General features: G+C 46.8%; 1 protein-coding gene across 6 annotated transcripts in view; it reads right to left on the reverse strand.

The window, feature by feature from the left end:
- SLC25A26 (solute carrier family 25 member 26) overlaps window positions 1-15,699 on the reverse strand; it is a 90,164-nt gene that overhangs the window by 1,177 nt on the left and 73,288 nt on the right. For 4 of the 6 annotated variants that reach the window (XR_008578784.1, XR_008578788.1, XR_008578786.1 and 1 more), the window contains 3 exons: window positions 8,594-8,658; window positions 7,092-7,165; window positions 557-2,229 (listed from right to left, as the gene is read on the reverse strand). Coding sequence is in view for 1 of the 6 variants with exons in the window: in XM_054837965.1 (XP_054693940.1) it covers window positions 2,133-2,229; window positions 7,092-7,165; window positions 8,594-8,658 (236 nt within the window). In the remaining 5 variants the exon portion in view is untranslated. Of the gene's footprint in view, window positions 1-522; window positions 2,230-7,091; window positions 7,166-8,593; window positions 8,659-15,699 lie in introns of those variants that run through there. The other 2 variants (XM_054837965.1, XR_008578787.1) reach the window with 2 other exon arrangements.

Here is a 15,699-nt window from a genome sequence, read left to right on the forward strand (position 1 = left end):
AGTGGTAAACCTCTCATCATGTTTAAAGAGCTTTCATAGAAAACATAAGTGAGCTTATAAGACACCATAATAAATCTTACTCCCAAAGCCCCTAAAATTGGTTCTGCTCTCTCTTTCTATATATATATATATATATATATATATATATATATATATATATAAAAAACTTCATAAAAGAGGCAACCTTAAAGTGGCAGGAAGTGCTGCTGCACCATGCCATGGAAACAGGTAGAATTAACCAGCCAATACAGGACTTGGCTGAAATTCTCCATTGTAATTGAAAATTATTTTTAAGAATTAGCTCCTTTGTTCTGTATGTTTTACTTGTTTGCCAATTATTTTCTAAAATATAATAAATATAATTTTTTTGGCCTCAAAAGAAAAAAGGTAAGCCTGGCCTGTGTGCACCCACGCAGCAGCCTGTTCTCGGGGGGGGGTGGGGGTGTTCAGGCCTTGCACGTCATGTAGAGTGTGAGTGTGAGAGTGTGTGAGTGTGTGTGTGTGTGTGTGAGAGAGCATCCCGTCCATTTCCCGCCCCCACTGTTCATGCACTGACCTGGTTTGGCTTTTCTTCTCCCTACACCTTTATGTTCCTAATGAGGAGAACAGCCTCAAATTCCAGCAGCCCGGGGCAGCATGTCACACAGGGTCCACTTCAGTTGACTCTGCAGCGTTGCGATGACTCGGAAGGAGCGTGCGCAGACCAGCAGGTGCACGCGTGTGATGGCACCGGGACGACGCCGATGCCTCAGTGCTGCTATGGCTGCACGAGCTGCGCTGGGCTCTGCCACCCCTCTCACACCTGACAGCAGGCACTCACGGTGCACTGAGTCCCAGCACCCAGCGCACAGCCGCCCTGCGCACCACAGCACGACTCATCACACAGCCCCGTGGCAGCCAGCACCCACCACCTCACCCCCAGGTGCAAGGGGCCCCCTCGACTGCCAAACATCATGGCTGAGCCCAGGGCAAACCCGTGAACCTCTCGCCCCACCGCACCGGCGCAGCCCCAGGAGGGCCCGTTCGGTGCGTGCCAAAGGCGCTCAGTGCAGCAGCTCGGCTGTGTCTGCCCAGGTGTCCCCACGCAAACACCCTCCACATCACAACCTTGTCAAGCACCACTACCCAAGTTGCTGGTGTAAACTTGGGGCCCCCACCCCAGGCTCTGGTGATAATTTTGAGTAATTTCAAGAAGGCTTTTTCACCGAGCTCGTCCCTGCACCATTTTGGCCACTGCAGCTTTTCTCTCCTAACATGAGAGCAAGAGCAGAGGTTTGCTCCGCCTGCCAGCAGCCCCCTGAGAGCCCTCAGGATCCATCCGTCCGTCGCAGGAGAACTTGGGCGCTCTCCCTGCCTTGCCTTCCCGGCCTCCCTCCCGGGCTTCGGCATTTCCAGCTCCTTCAGCTGCTGAGGGAAGAAGACCAAAAGAAGGCAGAGCTGCATGTCTTTGCACAAGCACAGCTGTAAAATAATACAAGCCTGTGCTTTTACCAGAGAAATGTGAGTCTAATTAATAAAGCTGCACTGGCTACCACACAGGAATGCTTGCTGAGCACCTGTAGGTATAAACAGGAATATAAACTTTCACAAATAAGGCTCAAATCAGAAACAAATGGATTATTGTCTTCTACAAAGAATTCTCCCCCAACCTGGAATACTTTCAGTGCTGTTGGAGGGCAGCAGGCTGTAACTCTATCAGCCCCTTCCCCGACCAGAAAATCCCTCCCTCTGTTACAAGGCAGGTGCCACTGAATTATGAAAACTCGCTTTATTTCAGCCTCCCCTCTCAGCCCACGATCTGGAGGTTTGCAAAACATTTTTCCCTGCAGGAGTTCTAATAACGCCTTTCTCAGCCACCGTAATTAGCTGTTTACCCCCCAAACATGACTTTTTTGGCACGACTCTCACAATGACCTCACTCACTTTCCATGCAGGAAAATTTCATGTTTGGGAAATTGGATTATTGGAGGATTTACTTTTCTTTAACGGTGAAAGCGGCTCTCAGCCTGCTGAACAGCTGCTGCAGTACGGCGAGGGGCGGCAGGAGGAAGCTGCGTTCGCGGGCGGACTCAGTCCAGCTCGGCAGCTTCTCCAGCTCTTCGGCGAGCACCAGCAGGAGCGGCCGGGCTGGGTCAGAGCAGCAGCTGGCGAGTCTTCTCGTATGTCCCCAGGAAGATGAAGCCTCCCAGGCTGATGGCTGCCATCCGTGGGACAACACCTGCGAACAAGCTGAAGGCAAAGGAAAGGCAGTTTCAGAGGATGAGTGGATGCTGCATGGCTGGCTGCAGGAGCTTCAGAAAACAAAGCCAAGATAAATTCTCTCTTGCTGGTTTCTTAAATCCCACCCCACTGCTCAGTGAAGGGACCTGTCTGGGCTTCCCTAACAGAGTACTCCCATGCCTGGTGATGTTTAACCCTTCCACACTCAGCTGCACAGCAAAGGTGCAGGAGGCTACGGGCCACGGTGCAAAAAGAGGAGCTCAGACACGTCCCCACGAAGGACGGCGGACAGATGGGAAGTGTCCCATCCCTCTGCTGCCCCCACCAAGCCTCGGCAGAGGGACCCCCCTCTCTCCAGGAGCTCCCTCACTGCAGCGGCTCATTCCCAGTCACATCCAACGGGGCCAGCAAGGAGGGAGCAGGAACGGCTGTGCGTTCAGCTGCCACAATTTTTAGGTGCCTGATCCTAATAGTTCTTGAAAGTTAACAGGAAACTTGTGCAAAGCCAATTGCTCGACACATCTAAGCTCATAGTTGGTTTAACAACTTCAGGATAGGCCAATGTATCCTCCCAGAGGATTACAGGCTTCCTTCATTGCAAGCAAGGATTAAACATTAGGCTTGAATCTGTTTGGCATCTCCCCGCTGATCTATCACCCGCACAGCAGGAGCCCTTCGCAGCACGCTCTGGCTGAGCTCCGCAGGGATGCTGTCCTCAGCTTTTTCTGAACGCTGCATGGTCCCTGCTAGGAGCACGTCCACAGTGAGACAAGGTGCAATTCTGGTGAGATCAGGCTGCGCGGGAGATGCACGCACTCCCAGGGATGCTCAGGAGCTCTGGTCTGCTCCCTGCCTGCGCTCGGCTACTCACACTGCGCTGGGGAAACCTCTGGCTGCAGTAACTCCAGTTTTCGCTGTAATGAGCTTTGCTAAGGAGCCTGGAGCACACAGGCAGATGGAAACATTTTATGGCTTTACTAGACAGCAATTGGGTCTATTACCATAATGACAGCTTTAAAACAGAGTAATTTGTACAAGGCATGTATGGACAGAGTGCTGATAGGGTAAATCCTACAGTGCAGCATCGCTCTTGAAACACGCACCATCCTTCTCCTGCCGAATTAGGCAGCCCTCATTACAGCAGCAGTGGCAGACGTTCAGTTACAGAACAGCCCACTCGAGACACAGCTATTACACAAACAGGGGCAGGTAACTGAGTTACCCAGAAGCTGCATCCCTGGCAACCTCTGTTACTAACCATCACTTCCAAGAATCCTGGTCCTGCTCCTCCCCAGTTTCCCTTTCCCTCTTGCCACCCATGGTCTCTCCAATCCACGTGTTGCTCACGGGCTCACTTCTGCAGGAGGGCAGAGCTGAATGGCTCCGGGCAGCCCCGAATCTGGAGAGCTGAGCTCTGCTGCAGGCCCGATCCAAACCGATCCCCCGCTGGGCCACACCTGCCCTCCTCCAGATGAGATCAATTGGGGTTTTTATTGCTGGCCCCATCAGAAGTCGCTCTGGTGGGCACAGGTCTGCTATCTTCTGATACAGCAGTATTTGCTATCTGTCTGTACAGATTTCACCTGGCACCCTGTCACTCCTCTCTCCCTGCCTGGGTTTTCCCTTTTGCTTAGTCAACTCTCCCAGTTACTGGTGGGATCCAGCACCGAGGGCTGGAGGGCTTCACGCCCGACCTCCCAGCACCGGCAGCTGCAATAACCACACAGCAGGTCAGTGACTGGCAGAGACCAAACGCAGGCTGTCAGGTACAGACACATCGCGCTCTCCCCAGCCACGCAAGAAACGGCTCAGCAGGAGTCACGAATCCAGGAATCACGTTTAAATCCCATGGCAAGGCCTGGCTGCAGGTGTTAAACCCACACCATGTGCCCTCCTCCACCACATGCATGCCCTCCAGAGTGCAGCTCTTCGTTTCAGGGTTCCCAGCAATACACCTAGTCCCACGGTTCCAGCAGCTAAGGTGACATTTTTGGCCAACAACTCGGCAACCCAAAGCAAATTCTTTCTCAATAGAGACTAACCACGGCTCTGGTCTAAAGTTACCCTTCGGAAAAGGCACTGCGGTGCCTGGACACAGCAGAGGCGCCAGTGCTGGAAAAGGCGCTGTGTGCTCAGCCACAAAACCTCTGTATTATGCCTCGGACCAAAGAGGTGGCCACGCTCAGAAAAAACCCCTGTTTTTATCTGACTACAGCTTTGCACTGAACTCACTCCTGCAGGCAGCTTGTGCTTCGCAAAGCAGCAAGCCCTGGGCACAGGGGCTACTTTCACCACTCGCATTGGTGAGATCAGGCTCCGGAGAGCAGTGGTTAGTGCCTGCCATGCCATGTCCACCCCAACCTGGAAGCTCATCCAAGGAACAGGACACCCGGTGCAAACCACCAGCTCTGTTCCCAGCTACACACAAGCTGGGACAAGCCATCTCACCAGATTCATCAGTTAAATAACCCTCGTCTTTCTCACCAATGAGTTGTGAAGCTTCATCCATGGCTTTGAAACGTCACCACCTCCTTGCAATGAAAAGCAGTCGGACAAGATGTAAACCTGCTTTCACACCAGTGGCTGGCAAGAGCGAAGAGGCGCACAGATCCGCTCACCCTATCCCTACCCTACCTCCCGCCGCAGGCCTGGCTCTCCATAGACAGAAAGGGATGTGATATTTCTTGGCGTGAAGCAGAGGGATTTACTAGGTGCAGACCAGGAAGCTGAGCCCTGCGCTCTGGTTTTAATAAGGTGGCAATAAGCAATGCATCTTTCTGCCCTCAGAATTCCTCCTCTTCAAGTATGAGATTTATTAGAGGAGCCATAAATCATTTCATGTTGCAACTGGCCAAAAAAGCCCGACATTTTTGTTGTTTTTGATTAATAGATTTATAATTGGCAGCAGGCATGGCAGCCTCAGCGTTTATTTTTCCCAAGACTTTCTTCCTTTTCCTTGCAGCTGACGCAGCTTGGCCTCCTTTACATGTTACTTTTTCTCCAGATCACTTATTGTTTTGATTTCAGTTGAATTGTGTTCCCTTTGGTCCTAGTCCATGGGTACTATCTTTAGGCAGAGTTTAATTTTGGGTTGTTTAGAAAAGGGCACTGCTGAAACACCCTGAAAAGAACACAAACATACATTTTTATTTTCTGGTGCTGGCTGGGGAAAGGGGGAGGTTTCCCCTGCCAAATCCATGCCTCTTCACACCCTTCAGAGCTCAACTTCCATCAGCCGCAGACGTGGCCTCACTTCTCCCAGTCCCTTTCAAATCCCTAGAATGCACCAAGCCATGTAGGACTCAAAACTCATCCACCACCGGCTCATCTCGTCATCTCAAAGAGCAAACCTGAGACAACCCATCTCTAAGCGCTGCCGGGGGGCACAGCTGGACGTCTTCCTGGAATCGGTGTTCAGGAACTTCCTGCAATTTGTTTTGAATTATTTCCCACATGTGTAGAAAGAGGATTGAACTTTTATTAGTTGGGCGAGCAGAGATCAGATGTTAAGAGAAAACTATCTCCCGCAAAGCTGCGATGTGCATGCTGCTTCGAGCAACAGTTTACAAATGTTAAAACAGCACCCTGAAAGTATTGGCCACATCAAGCGGATTAAAAACCTATGAGAAATTACAGTGAAAAGCCCCAAGTAAAACTTAAAAAACCCCTCCGTTTCTCTTTCAGGCCAAGGGCAGGTGGGACACAAACCCGACCGAAGGAAGCATAGGCTGAACCTCAGGGACTGGAGAAGTTAAAGATGTATACACACTACAAACGGCCAATAACGGGTATGACTCATGCACTGAAAGAGGACAAGGTGGCACAAATGAAGCAGGTGTCTGTAAAAATCAATAATAATTTATAAGCTTGTGACACCTCAACGTGTTCTACAAATGCTAGCAGAGGGCTTTTTGCTCACTACACCGCTCCAAGATCAGAAGACCAACTCTTAGTCTCAGGACTAGGTAAAGCGAGGCAGTTAAGCGATTGGACCGACATCACCCCAGACTTCCCCAACCAGTCAGCAGAAATCCCAGAACATGTCTGTACCCCAGTCACAGGAGGGAAGCAGCCAGAGAGCTGCTCTGCGGCTACTCAGACTTACTCTTTGCACTCAAGCCTGTCTCAGAAAACTTACATTTTTGCAACAAGTGCCTTTCTGGAGAAATCCAAGCGGGTACGTGCTCAAGCCCAGACCTGACCGGAGACTCAAAGGACAAGTCAGGGAGCACACAGCTCGCTTGCTTCCGCTTCAGCTTGTCCCTGCTGCTGCCACCAATCTAGCATCGTGTGCTCCCATCACGCTTCACAGTAACAACAGTGAATATAAAGGAACAGAGGAGGCCTTGCCAGTGTTTTCAAATCAGAAGGAAATTGCCAGGAGGAGGAAAAGCCTATCCGTAAGGGACACGTGGCTCCTGTGTTGACCTTCCCTGCTGTCTCAGGAGGGGTGATTCACACACCTCAAGATTAGTCTGTTGCACTCACTGCCACAAGACAATATGCAAAGTTTAAATGGATACAAAACACAAACGCACACATTCACGGAGAAAAGTCCATTAAACACAAAGCCACCCTTGCCTCCAAAGCCTGGACCTAAGCTTAGAGATTGTACCATGGATAAACCCCCAACAACGCCCCGTTTCTGTGCTCTTCCCCGGACTTTACTTGCAGCCAGTGCTAAAGTGAGGACACTGACCTCCCTGGAGGGACCTTCTTGTTCCCAGCTACCTGAGACCTGCTCCCTGGCCACATGTACAGCAATTAAAAGTCTTTTCTGTATGACAGGATTTAAATACAAGCAGACCATCCCGTCCTCTCCTGCCCCCCCAACACACAACACGAGATGTGCTTCTGCAGCATGTCCTTACCCTGACAGGCCTTGTGTCCTCCAGATGCCACCGAGGGCAGCCAGAACATTCCCGCTAGCGTTGCTGGAACCAGCCTGCACCACAGAAAGAGAGATAGATTGGAAACTGTTGGCAGAGAGGTTTAGTTATTTACCGAGCTCCCTGTCCCCAGTTAGTGCTACTTTACAGCAACTACAGACATCCTAACGTCCTCCTTACCCCAGGCACAGGCAAAAGCTCGTCTCTAGTAATAACACAAAGGCCAGAAAGGGAAACCAAGGCACAGAACAACAAAACGATCACTCCAAAATCACAGAGCTGGTATCCAGTCCTTTTCTGCACTACACTCAGCTCTACATCCAGTAGCTGACACTGGAGTAACAATTTAATAAAAACACACTCTCAAAGCACCAACAAGCAACTTTGCTGCTCACTGCAAGGGGATTTACATGAGATTTTCTTAAAAAAACCGTAAGTAGTGTATTGCATATGAAAATTGCCTTGAGAGCAAAACAAACAGCAGGACTACAGACAATTAAATTACACGTGTGATCTAGTTAGTGAGAGATGACTAATATAAAGATGCTGTCTGAATGGTCTCAGAACATCCCAAAGCACCATCATTCCCTTACCAACGCTGACCTGGTTGCTCAGGTCAGCTGCTGTTGTGCAGCAGCACACAGAAATGAAACCCAGTTCCTACAGTTTTATCACCCGCACTATCCAAAGGCAAGGAAGCCACAGCAGGTACAACACCCGGCAATGAGACACACACAACACAGCAACATGGTGAGTGCAGATGTGCGTGACTTGGCTGGGGAGGTGCATGTCATCGACAAGAAACGTCCCCATACTGAGGGACATGAGCAATAGGGTAAAAACCATTCACAGAAACTCCAGGATGCCTGACCTTTGCCAACACAACAGCTCTTTTCAGGGCAGGGAAAGGTCGAGAGCTTTTAGCTATGTGGTTGATTAGCTCTGCTCTGGGGTCAGCAAGACGATGACGGGAACACTAGACTTACTAGCAATTTAACTACTTACTAAACTTACTGATCTTATAAGCCATCTTCCTTCTGCCCTGGTTGGCAGATGTAAGCCATCATGATCTCTGTGCCTTAAAATTCTAGGACAGAAAATGCAGTGCCAGAAAAGACACACACTCAAGCCCAACCATAACCAAAAAACCAGAGGGATAAATCCCTGATGGGAAGTTTAACTTTGGGCATCTGACCACAAGGATTTTCTCCTAAAGACACTGCATGAGACTCTGGAAGTCTAGCACAAGCACAGGCCCTTCTCAGCTCCTTTGGGAAAGGACCAGAAGAGCAATAGAAGGAAAGGAACACAATAATTTCATTAGTTCTGCATGCGATACCTGTTCACATCTAATCCTTCCTTCGAGGACAAGAGCAGAAATCGTTATTAATAGGTGCTGGATTTGATTCTCTAATGACCATACAGAAACTCTGGAACTACCCAAGCCATTCACCTGCATGTCTGCTGGCCTCCTTCACTCTTACCTTTGCCAACATAATTCTTGTCTTCGCTACATCAAGAGGTGTGGTGACTGCAGCTGCAAATCCACCTGAGTAAATTAAAATACCAAACACAAGTGAGACATTGTTGGTTGAATATGAATGCCACGCTGCCTATAATTCCCATGGCCGTGGTCAACACTGCTCCATTATTAATGCCTACAATATGTTTCCTCACGTTAGACTCCAGGTACATTTGCTGAAGGTCTGTACACAGAGTGTTTTATTCCTGTGCTGACTTAATGAAAACAGCTCTATACTAGTTAACTGTAAATCCAAACACGCCATTGAGATTACTGTCCCTTTGTTTTGGACTCTGTACATATATGAACATACGAAGGTCGTAAGGATAACAGATTCCACTTCCAACACCTATGGACAAGTTTCAAAGGAAGAACCTGCTTGCTCTTTTGCAGAGATCGGAAAACAAGCTCGTCACACTGTGCTTTGCCTTGAGAATTAAAGTCTGACCATTCAATTGCCAAAAAGATAGAAAGAGAGGAAAGGTGCTCTGCATCTGAACCACACATGCTTCAGGGGCAAAGCTACCCACAAGACACAGACAGACTAGATTTGGACTTCAACTGTTAGACCTGGGACTCTGTTTCAAGGCAGAAAAGACAAGCCAGTGTTTGGGACAGTGCTCGTCTCCAACGTTTCAATCAGCTCCATTTTGGATAACAACAATGCAAGGCTGCCCAGGGGTCTTTGGAGATTGTCCGAAGTCTGCTGCCACAAGTGCCATCTTCTCCTCATAGGCATTTTTATTCTCTCTAATCACTCCCAAACTTCACCCGTGGAGCTCATCACTTTCACTCGGAGCAGCTGGCTCGTCTGCGGCTTTCTTCCTGAAAGCCAGAAATCTTCAGCTTATCCATCTGCATGTCTCGTCCACAAACCCATGTGCGTCTGTCTCCATATTTTAACCCTGTGGCAACAGCCTGGCCTCTTGTGCTACCTAGGGACCAGCTTTGCTGCTTTTTCTCCCAGGCTCTTATTCCCTTTGCCTTATTTCCCCATCCTAAAATTAACTCTAATCTCTCTCTCCCTCCTCTGCTCACAGAATTTCAAGCAAGTAATTCATGCTGAGGAAGAGCCAAAGTGAAGGAAACTTTCAAAATGCAGGAGCAGCCCAGCAGTTAAGTGAAGAAAGAAAGGGGAAGAAAGGGGGGGAAGAAAAGAAAGAGAGACTTGTTCTGAAATCTCTCTCTCTTCTCCCTCCTTTTTTTTTTCTCTGGAGCTTGTATAAATCCTGTATCTGCTACAGCAGGGAACAAAGTGACTCCAAAGACTGAAGCCTACACTGTACCCAGGGAATAAGCTAAAAATAATCTATTTTCTGGTCCAAGTTTTATGGAATGTAGAAAAATTGATCTGTTTTCTTGGGATGGGAGGGGGAAAGCACTACTTCTAAAAATCTGTAAAGTAATGAAAAAAAAAAAATCCATCTTCCCTACTGGCTGGTGTTTTTACCTGCATATCTTTTTCTCAATCACCTTAGCTTTAACATATTAAACCCCTGCTTTATGTCAGAAAGGGATCATGCCAGCTGGCACCCTACATTGACTTCTTACAGTTAATTAAGAACGTCCCATGGCAGTTGGGGAGATGCAGCAAGGCACATGTGCAGTCCCCTGGATCTCAAACAAGAATAGCAGGCAAGCCAGGTCAGCGAACAGACCCAAACGCCAGGTTTAGCAGCAGCTTCTGCTCATGTAAGGTCAGCCCATCCGGTTCACTCTGCCGGAAGCTTTCTAGCAGTGATACCTCACTAAAAAGCAGAAAAATGGGTTGCATTCAAGAAGCCAAAGCAGAAACTATGAGCAAGTTAAACTAAATTCCAGCCCATTCTTGGACCTTCCTTAAGGTCAAAAATCTTTTTATTGTGAGCCAGTTTTTGAGTAAATGACCCAAAGGCTTTGAGAGAATGATCTGGTTAGAAACTTTGGTACTCATGTCAGCGATATATTTTTAGAACATTAAAAATAATCTCCATGGAAAATAGTGGCTTTACAAGTCTGGATGCAGAAGCCCTTCCTTTGCCCACAGACCAAGACAAAATTAAACAGTGAACCACATGGCTGTTAGGTCTGTACCAAGCAAAAAATCTCAATGCATCACTCAGCTGCAGAGCTGACAGTAACACTTTAGTCTAACTAGCTTATTTCCCTTATCAGATCCCAGTATTTTTTTTTAAGCATTTCTTCCTAACAGTTTCTTATTGGCAGAAGCTTCAATCTTGGCTGATAGAGTGATTAGAACAAACACAATTTATCCTGATACGATGTTTCCAAATACTTATCTGAAAGGTTTAATCAAGGCTGATTGGTTTTCATTTTTTCCCCAGCTAACATCTGGATCTTTCACACTCTTCTGTTATTAACATTTCAACATTTCTTTTTTCATCACTGGGAAGTATTTGGAACAGATTTACCAATCAATTTAGAATGACAACAGCAACAATAAAATGCTTCATAACCACAACAAGCAGCAGGATAGCGGCTAAATTAAATGCAAGTTCGTATATGCTTGACAAAAACACAACATTAAAGCTAGCACTTGTCGGGAACTGCATTTTATTGAAGGCAGTAAGTCTGACAAAATCGATTTGCTCCAGCCTTAACCCTAAACGTCCAATTTTAGAGTGACCTGTTCAATGTTAGTACACAGGTACCAAGAACAGGCTACAGCGCTAGCAAGGTACTGCTCAGTCCCACCTACTGAACCGGGTGAAGGAACTTACCACATGACTGTTTCCAGTCATCAGATTAATACAGCAGATACAAACCAGTACGGCCAGAGACTACTCATTCAAAATAGGAGGGCTGTGCACTGCACTGTCTAATACACAGTAAAGCCTTGCAGATCTTTAAATCAGTTCTTCAGTCTATTCCTGCTGTCACTGAGTTCTCCAAGAGCTGCCACACAAGGATGGAGTCTGCACAACTAGTCAGCAACCAGGAAAAGCAGGTATCAAAGTGTCAGGTGGGCAAGAAAGGCCCAGACACATCCAACCTTACACTCCTAATCATTCCAGCTTCTCTGCAGAGCTGACAAAGAAAAAGACACCTTTGCAGGCAGTCTGCACCCAGACAGACCGACTCACCAACCCACTCGTGGAGAAAGCTCCTTTCTCTCCCTGCCCTCGAAGGATCTGGTAATAAGTTGCGCTCAGCAAGCAGGCATAAAGATGGATTTGCATATGGGAGAAGGCTTATTAATACTTCTAGCAGAGTGACAAACTCCTCTACTGGGAGAAGAAACCTTCACGCAGTAGTGGAAAATTCATCACCTGTCTCCCAAGAAGTTACAATGGACACTGTATATTCACACATCGGCTGAGCAGCTAAACTTTACCAAGCTCAGGGTGTTAAACAGAAAATCCCTCTGCAACTCACACTTTGCCAGTGACCAATTCTTGATGGAAGTGCTAGTGACAGACATCCGCAGAGAACGATTTACCTTTATTTGGCAGAAAGAATAAAGAGTCTTGAAGATATTCCTCTAGATTCCTGCTAGCATTTCCTACCCTTTTTAGCTGTCATATGCAAATAAAAATTGAGAAGCATCAGACCAGAGCGAAATACTTCACCTGAGAACAATACATGACCCCAGGTCCTCACAGTAAGGTGGCTGCCTGCAGAATTTGCTGCTGATGCTCTAAGAAAATGTTTCACAGGTTCTTTGACACACTCCTCAAATAAGATCCTATGAAGGAAGGAAGACAATTCTTCTTCAGTCCCTGTATCTTTTTTTTTCTGTACCATTTTAACTTCTCCACACCCTTTCTAAAGGCTTCAGGGAACCCTTCTAGCCATCACAAGGGCTCCTCCTGACTCTGTGTTTCTGTCACCTGGCCGCACCCCTGGCATCCTCTTCTGCAACATCAGCTCAGTTTGATAGGTCAAGCTTGTTTCAAGAGACAGGAACTTGTGCTTGACTAATGTCCTTGTTTGAATTAGCCCATCTTAGGAAAAAAAAAAAAATCCTGGTTGAGCTGTATTATTGCCTGTCTTCATTACCGTTTTCTGTGCTGACATCTGAAGGTTACCCAGGATTGATTCAGGACTGAATCCCAAACCCAGGTTGAAAAACTGAGTCGCACAGGTCCAACACTAAACCTCACAGCATCCTTTTACACTCACTGATTTCCAAGTTCACAAACGGTCTTTTTCAGAACTCTTCAATCAATCTGTTCTTATTTGAACTTTTATTGTATTGATATTATGTTAATTTTTTTAAAAGAGAAGTTTATTCTGTTCCTTTATCACTATGGGAACACCACCTGCCAATGGTAGAGCAAAATGATCCAAGAACCTCTTTGGATTTCAGCAGAAGCACCAAGAGGCAAAGCACTGCTCCTCCAGCGATTTAACTAATTCAGGGTTAGAAGCATGGCCCAAGCAAACACTACAGGGAAATCTTGAGAACTACTCAAAAATTTATTCAGAGCTATACAGTTAAAGAGGCTTTTAGACACAGTGTGTAATCTTGTCAGAGCTGATTAGATCAAAACAAAAGTGATGGGAAGTCTTCCCTGTTAAAGTGCAAAAAGCTCTTGTTAGTGCTTTATTATTCACTAGATTTGCACCTCCATCCTCGGTGACTTTGTCACCACAGAGCATTAATTATTAATGTTAAGCTACACTTTTTTTACGGTAGGGAGAAAGAAGACATCTTTAACCGAGGCAATTTTCAATCACATGAAATGGACACTCAGGTTCTCTCAGGCTGGAGATCGCCTGGCTGCTCCAGGGCAGTACTTTGCTTTCCCAACAGCTAATACTGGATGGCAGGATTTCCTTGCCACCAGCCCACTTCCATGGAATACTCAGGAAACCCACCCAGAGCTCTTCTGGGACAGCCTGCCCTGGTACGGTGCAGGGCTGGGGTGCAGTGGTCCAGCCAGGCAGCCTAAGCCCAGAGAAGACTCAAGCATGGAGTGCAACCACAATCACGCCTGGCCTGCCCTGCAGCATGGGGACATGCTTCCCTCCTCTGCCTCCAGCCTTCCAAAGCCCGTGCCCAAATCTGGGCTGGTGGCCAAACAGCTCAGACACGAGGCAAGGTCTGGTTCAAACGCAACCTCAGGCTTAAAATACTGTGTAGATCTATCCATGGGTTACTCCCCACTGGCTGCTCAGATATCACCTTCTCTCACTCCTGGACTGCTCCAAACATCTCCTCTAGTTAAGACACAAGAGATGACGATAAAGCTGGACAAGGCCTCCAGGGATTAAATTATTAACAGATGAGACAGAGGATTCCAAATCTCTGATATTTATGCTCATGCCTATTACGTTTCTATAAAAAGCCCATGGATTGCATACATACATGTTACACATGTGCCCTCAACAAGGAAGAGTCGGGCCTCTCACAGCACTTTGGCTGAAATCACTGCCATTTCGCAGGCACTGGGGATGGAATTCAATATATGTTGTTGCTCTTTGTTCTGTCTTCGCCAAATAATCGATTATGTGTGTGTTGGTTAGTTCCTAGCTAAATCAGGCACACACAGATATGTGTGTGCCATAAAGGGAAGCCAAACAGGACTTGTCTTTCAGTTTGTTTCAGCCTATTACCCTGCCCCTCAGGACCTCCAACATATTTTTAGAAAGTATGGAATTCAAGCAAAGAACACAGGAGAAAAGCATGTCTGTGCGATTTTGCCATCCCACTACTACCATAGCAGCATTTGACCACATCTCTGTGTGTAAAGGTTGGTTTTTGGATAATCTTCTCCTTTTAAGGTTTATAACATGATGATTTTAAATCATTCAGATGCACACATCCATCTTATTTTATTCACAGGGTACTGATGAGGTTTCAATTTTTTTGTTTTGGGGTGGAAAGAAAAGGATAGAGAGTTTGGTCTGTTTTTTTCTTCCCTTGTTTGAAGCTATATGTAGGTAGTTAATAATTTTTAACCGTGGAATCCATTCTTCAGAAAGCAGGAAATTATTTTTCCACTGCCCCCATTCAGCAAGAAGGGTAAAGATTTTCAGTGAAATATAATGGATGTGGTACCAGATTAGATCAATGCAGGGCCTGGCTGTTGCACGTCTGCAGAAGGAGGCAATGGAGACGGACGGGGAAGGTTCTGATCCAAAAAGAGTTGAAGCCCATGAGTTTTGAAGCAGGTCCTCAAAGAACACATGAGAAAGGAAGTTTAAAATACTGCTGGTGAAAAGGAAGGAATAGGGAAACAAAGAACAGAGAAGGAAAACCAGGCTGGAGAAAGTGAAGCTGGAAGGATAACCAAAGGAATATTTATCATCACCAATTACGACATGATCTACAAATTTATGACTCCAGCTCTGCAAAGATTTGTGCTTGGGAATAGAGCCTATGAAGACAGCTAGGCTGAACTGTCTCTTCTACCACCACCATGGACCTGGAAGTCTCTGTGCTGCTCCAGGACACAGTGTCTCCTCCAGCACAAAGTGTGTTAGGTCTTCCCAGCATCTGCCAAAGGGCAGTGAAGCGTTCATGCACAACCATGCCTCCAAAAGCTCCTTCTGCAATATTTCTGCTAGAAAGCAAGCAGATACTACTCAACATCCATCAAATAGTAGTAAGTCCAAACACAACTGGTCAGAATTGAGACATACAGAGAAGTAAGTGGAGGCACTGGACTAGATTTCCAATTGAGGCACTCAATTGGACTTCAGGAAATTACTCCGCAAGGCCTTGGGTAAATCAGATAACCTTTCCAGCTCTCTGAACGTGCCTGAACACAGTTTTTGTATCAATCTGACTGTAAAGAAATCAACAGAGCCAAATTAATGATCCCACATCACACCTGCAGACCTACAGATTGCATTTTAAAGCATTTTTAGTCTGTCTCAAAACAAAAATGAAAAATCTGCTTCAATCGTTCTGATTTTGTTTGCATTGATTTGATGAAGTCAGTGTAAAATCCAACACCAGATTGAATTTTAAGCAGAGTAGAACTCCCTTCCCATCACATAAACATAGAAAATACAGCTGGAGAAGACCACAAGAGATCATCTGAAACATCCCCTCTGCCCCAAAATGGAATCAATTCTACCTAAACCATTCCCTCACAGCTTGCATGCCCAATCTACTAA

This window comes from Grus americana, chromosome 11 (genome assembly GCF_028858705.1).
Source record: "Grus americana isolate bGruAme1 chromosome 11, bGruAme1.mat, whole genome shotgun sequence".
NCBI lineage: Eukaryota > Metazoa > Chordata > Aves > Gruiformes > Gruidae > Grus > Grus americana.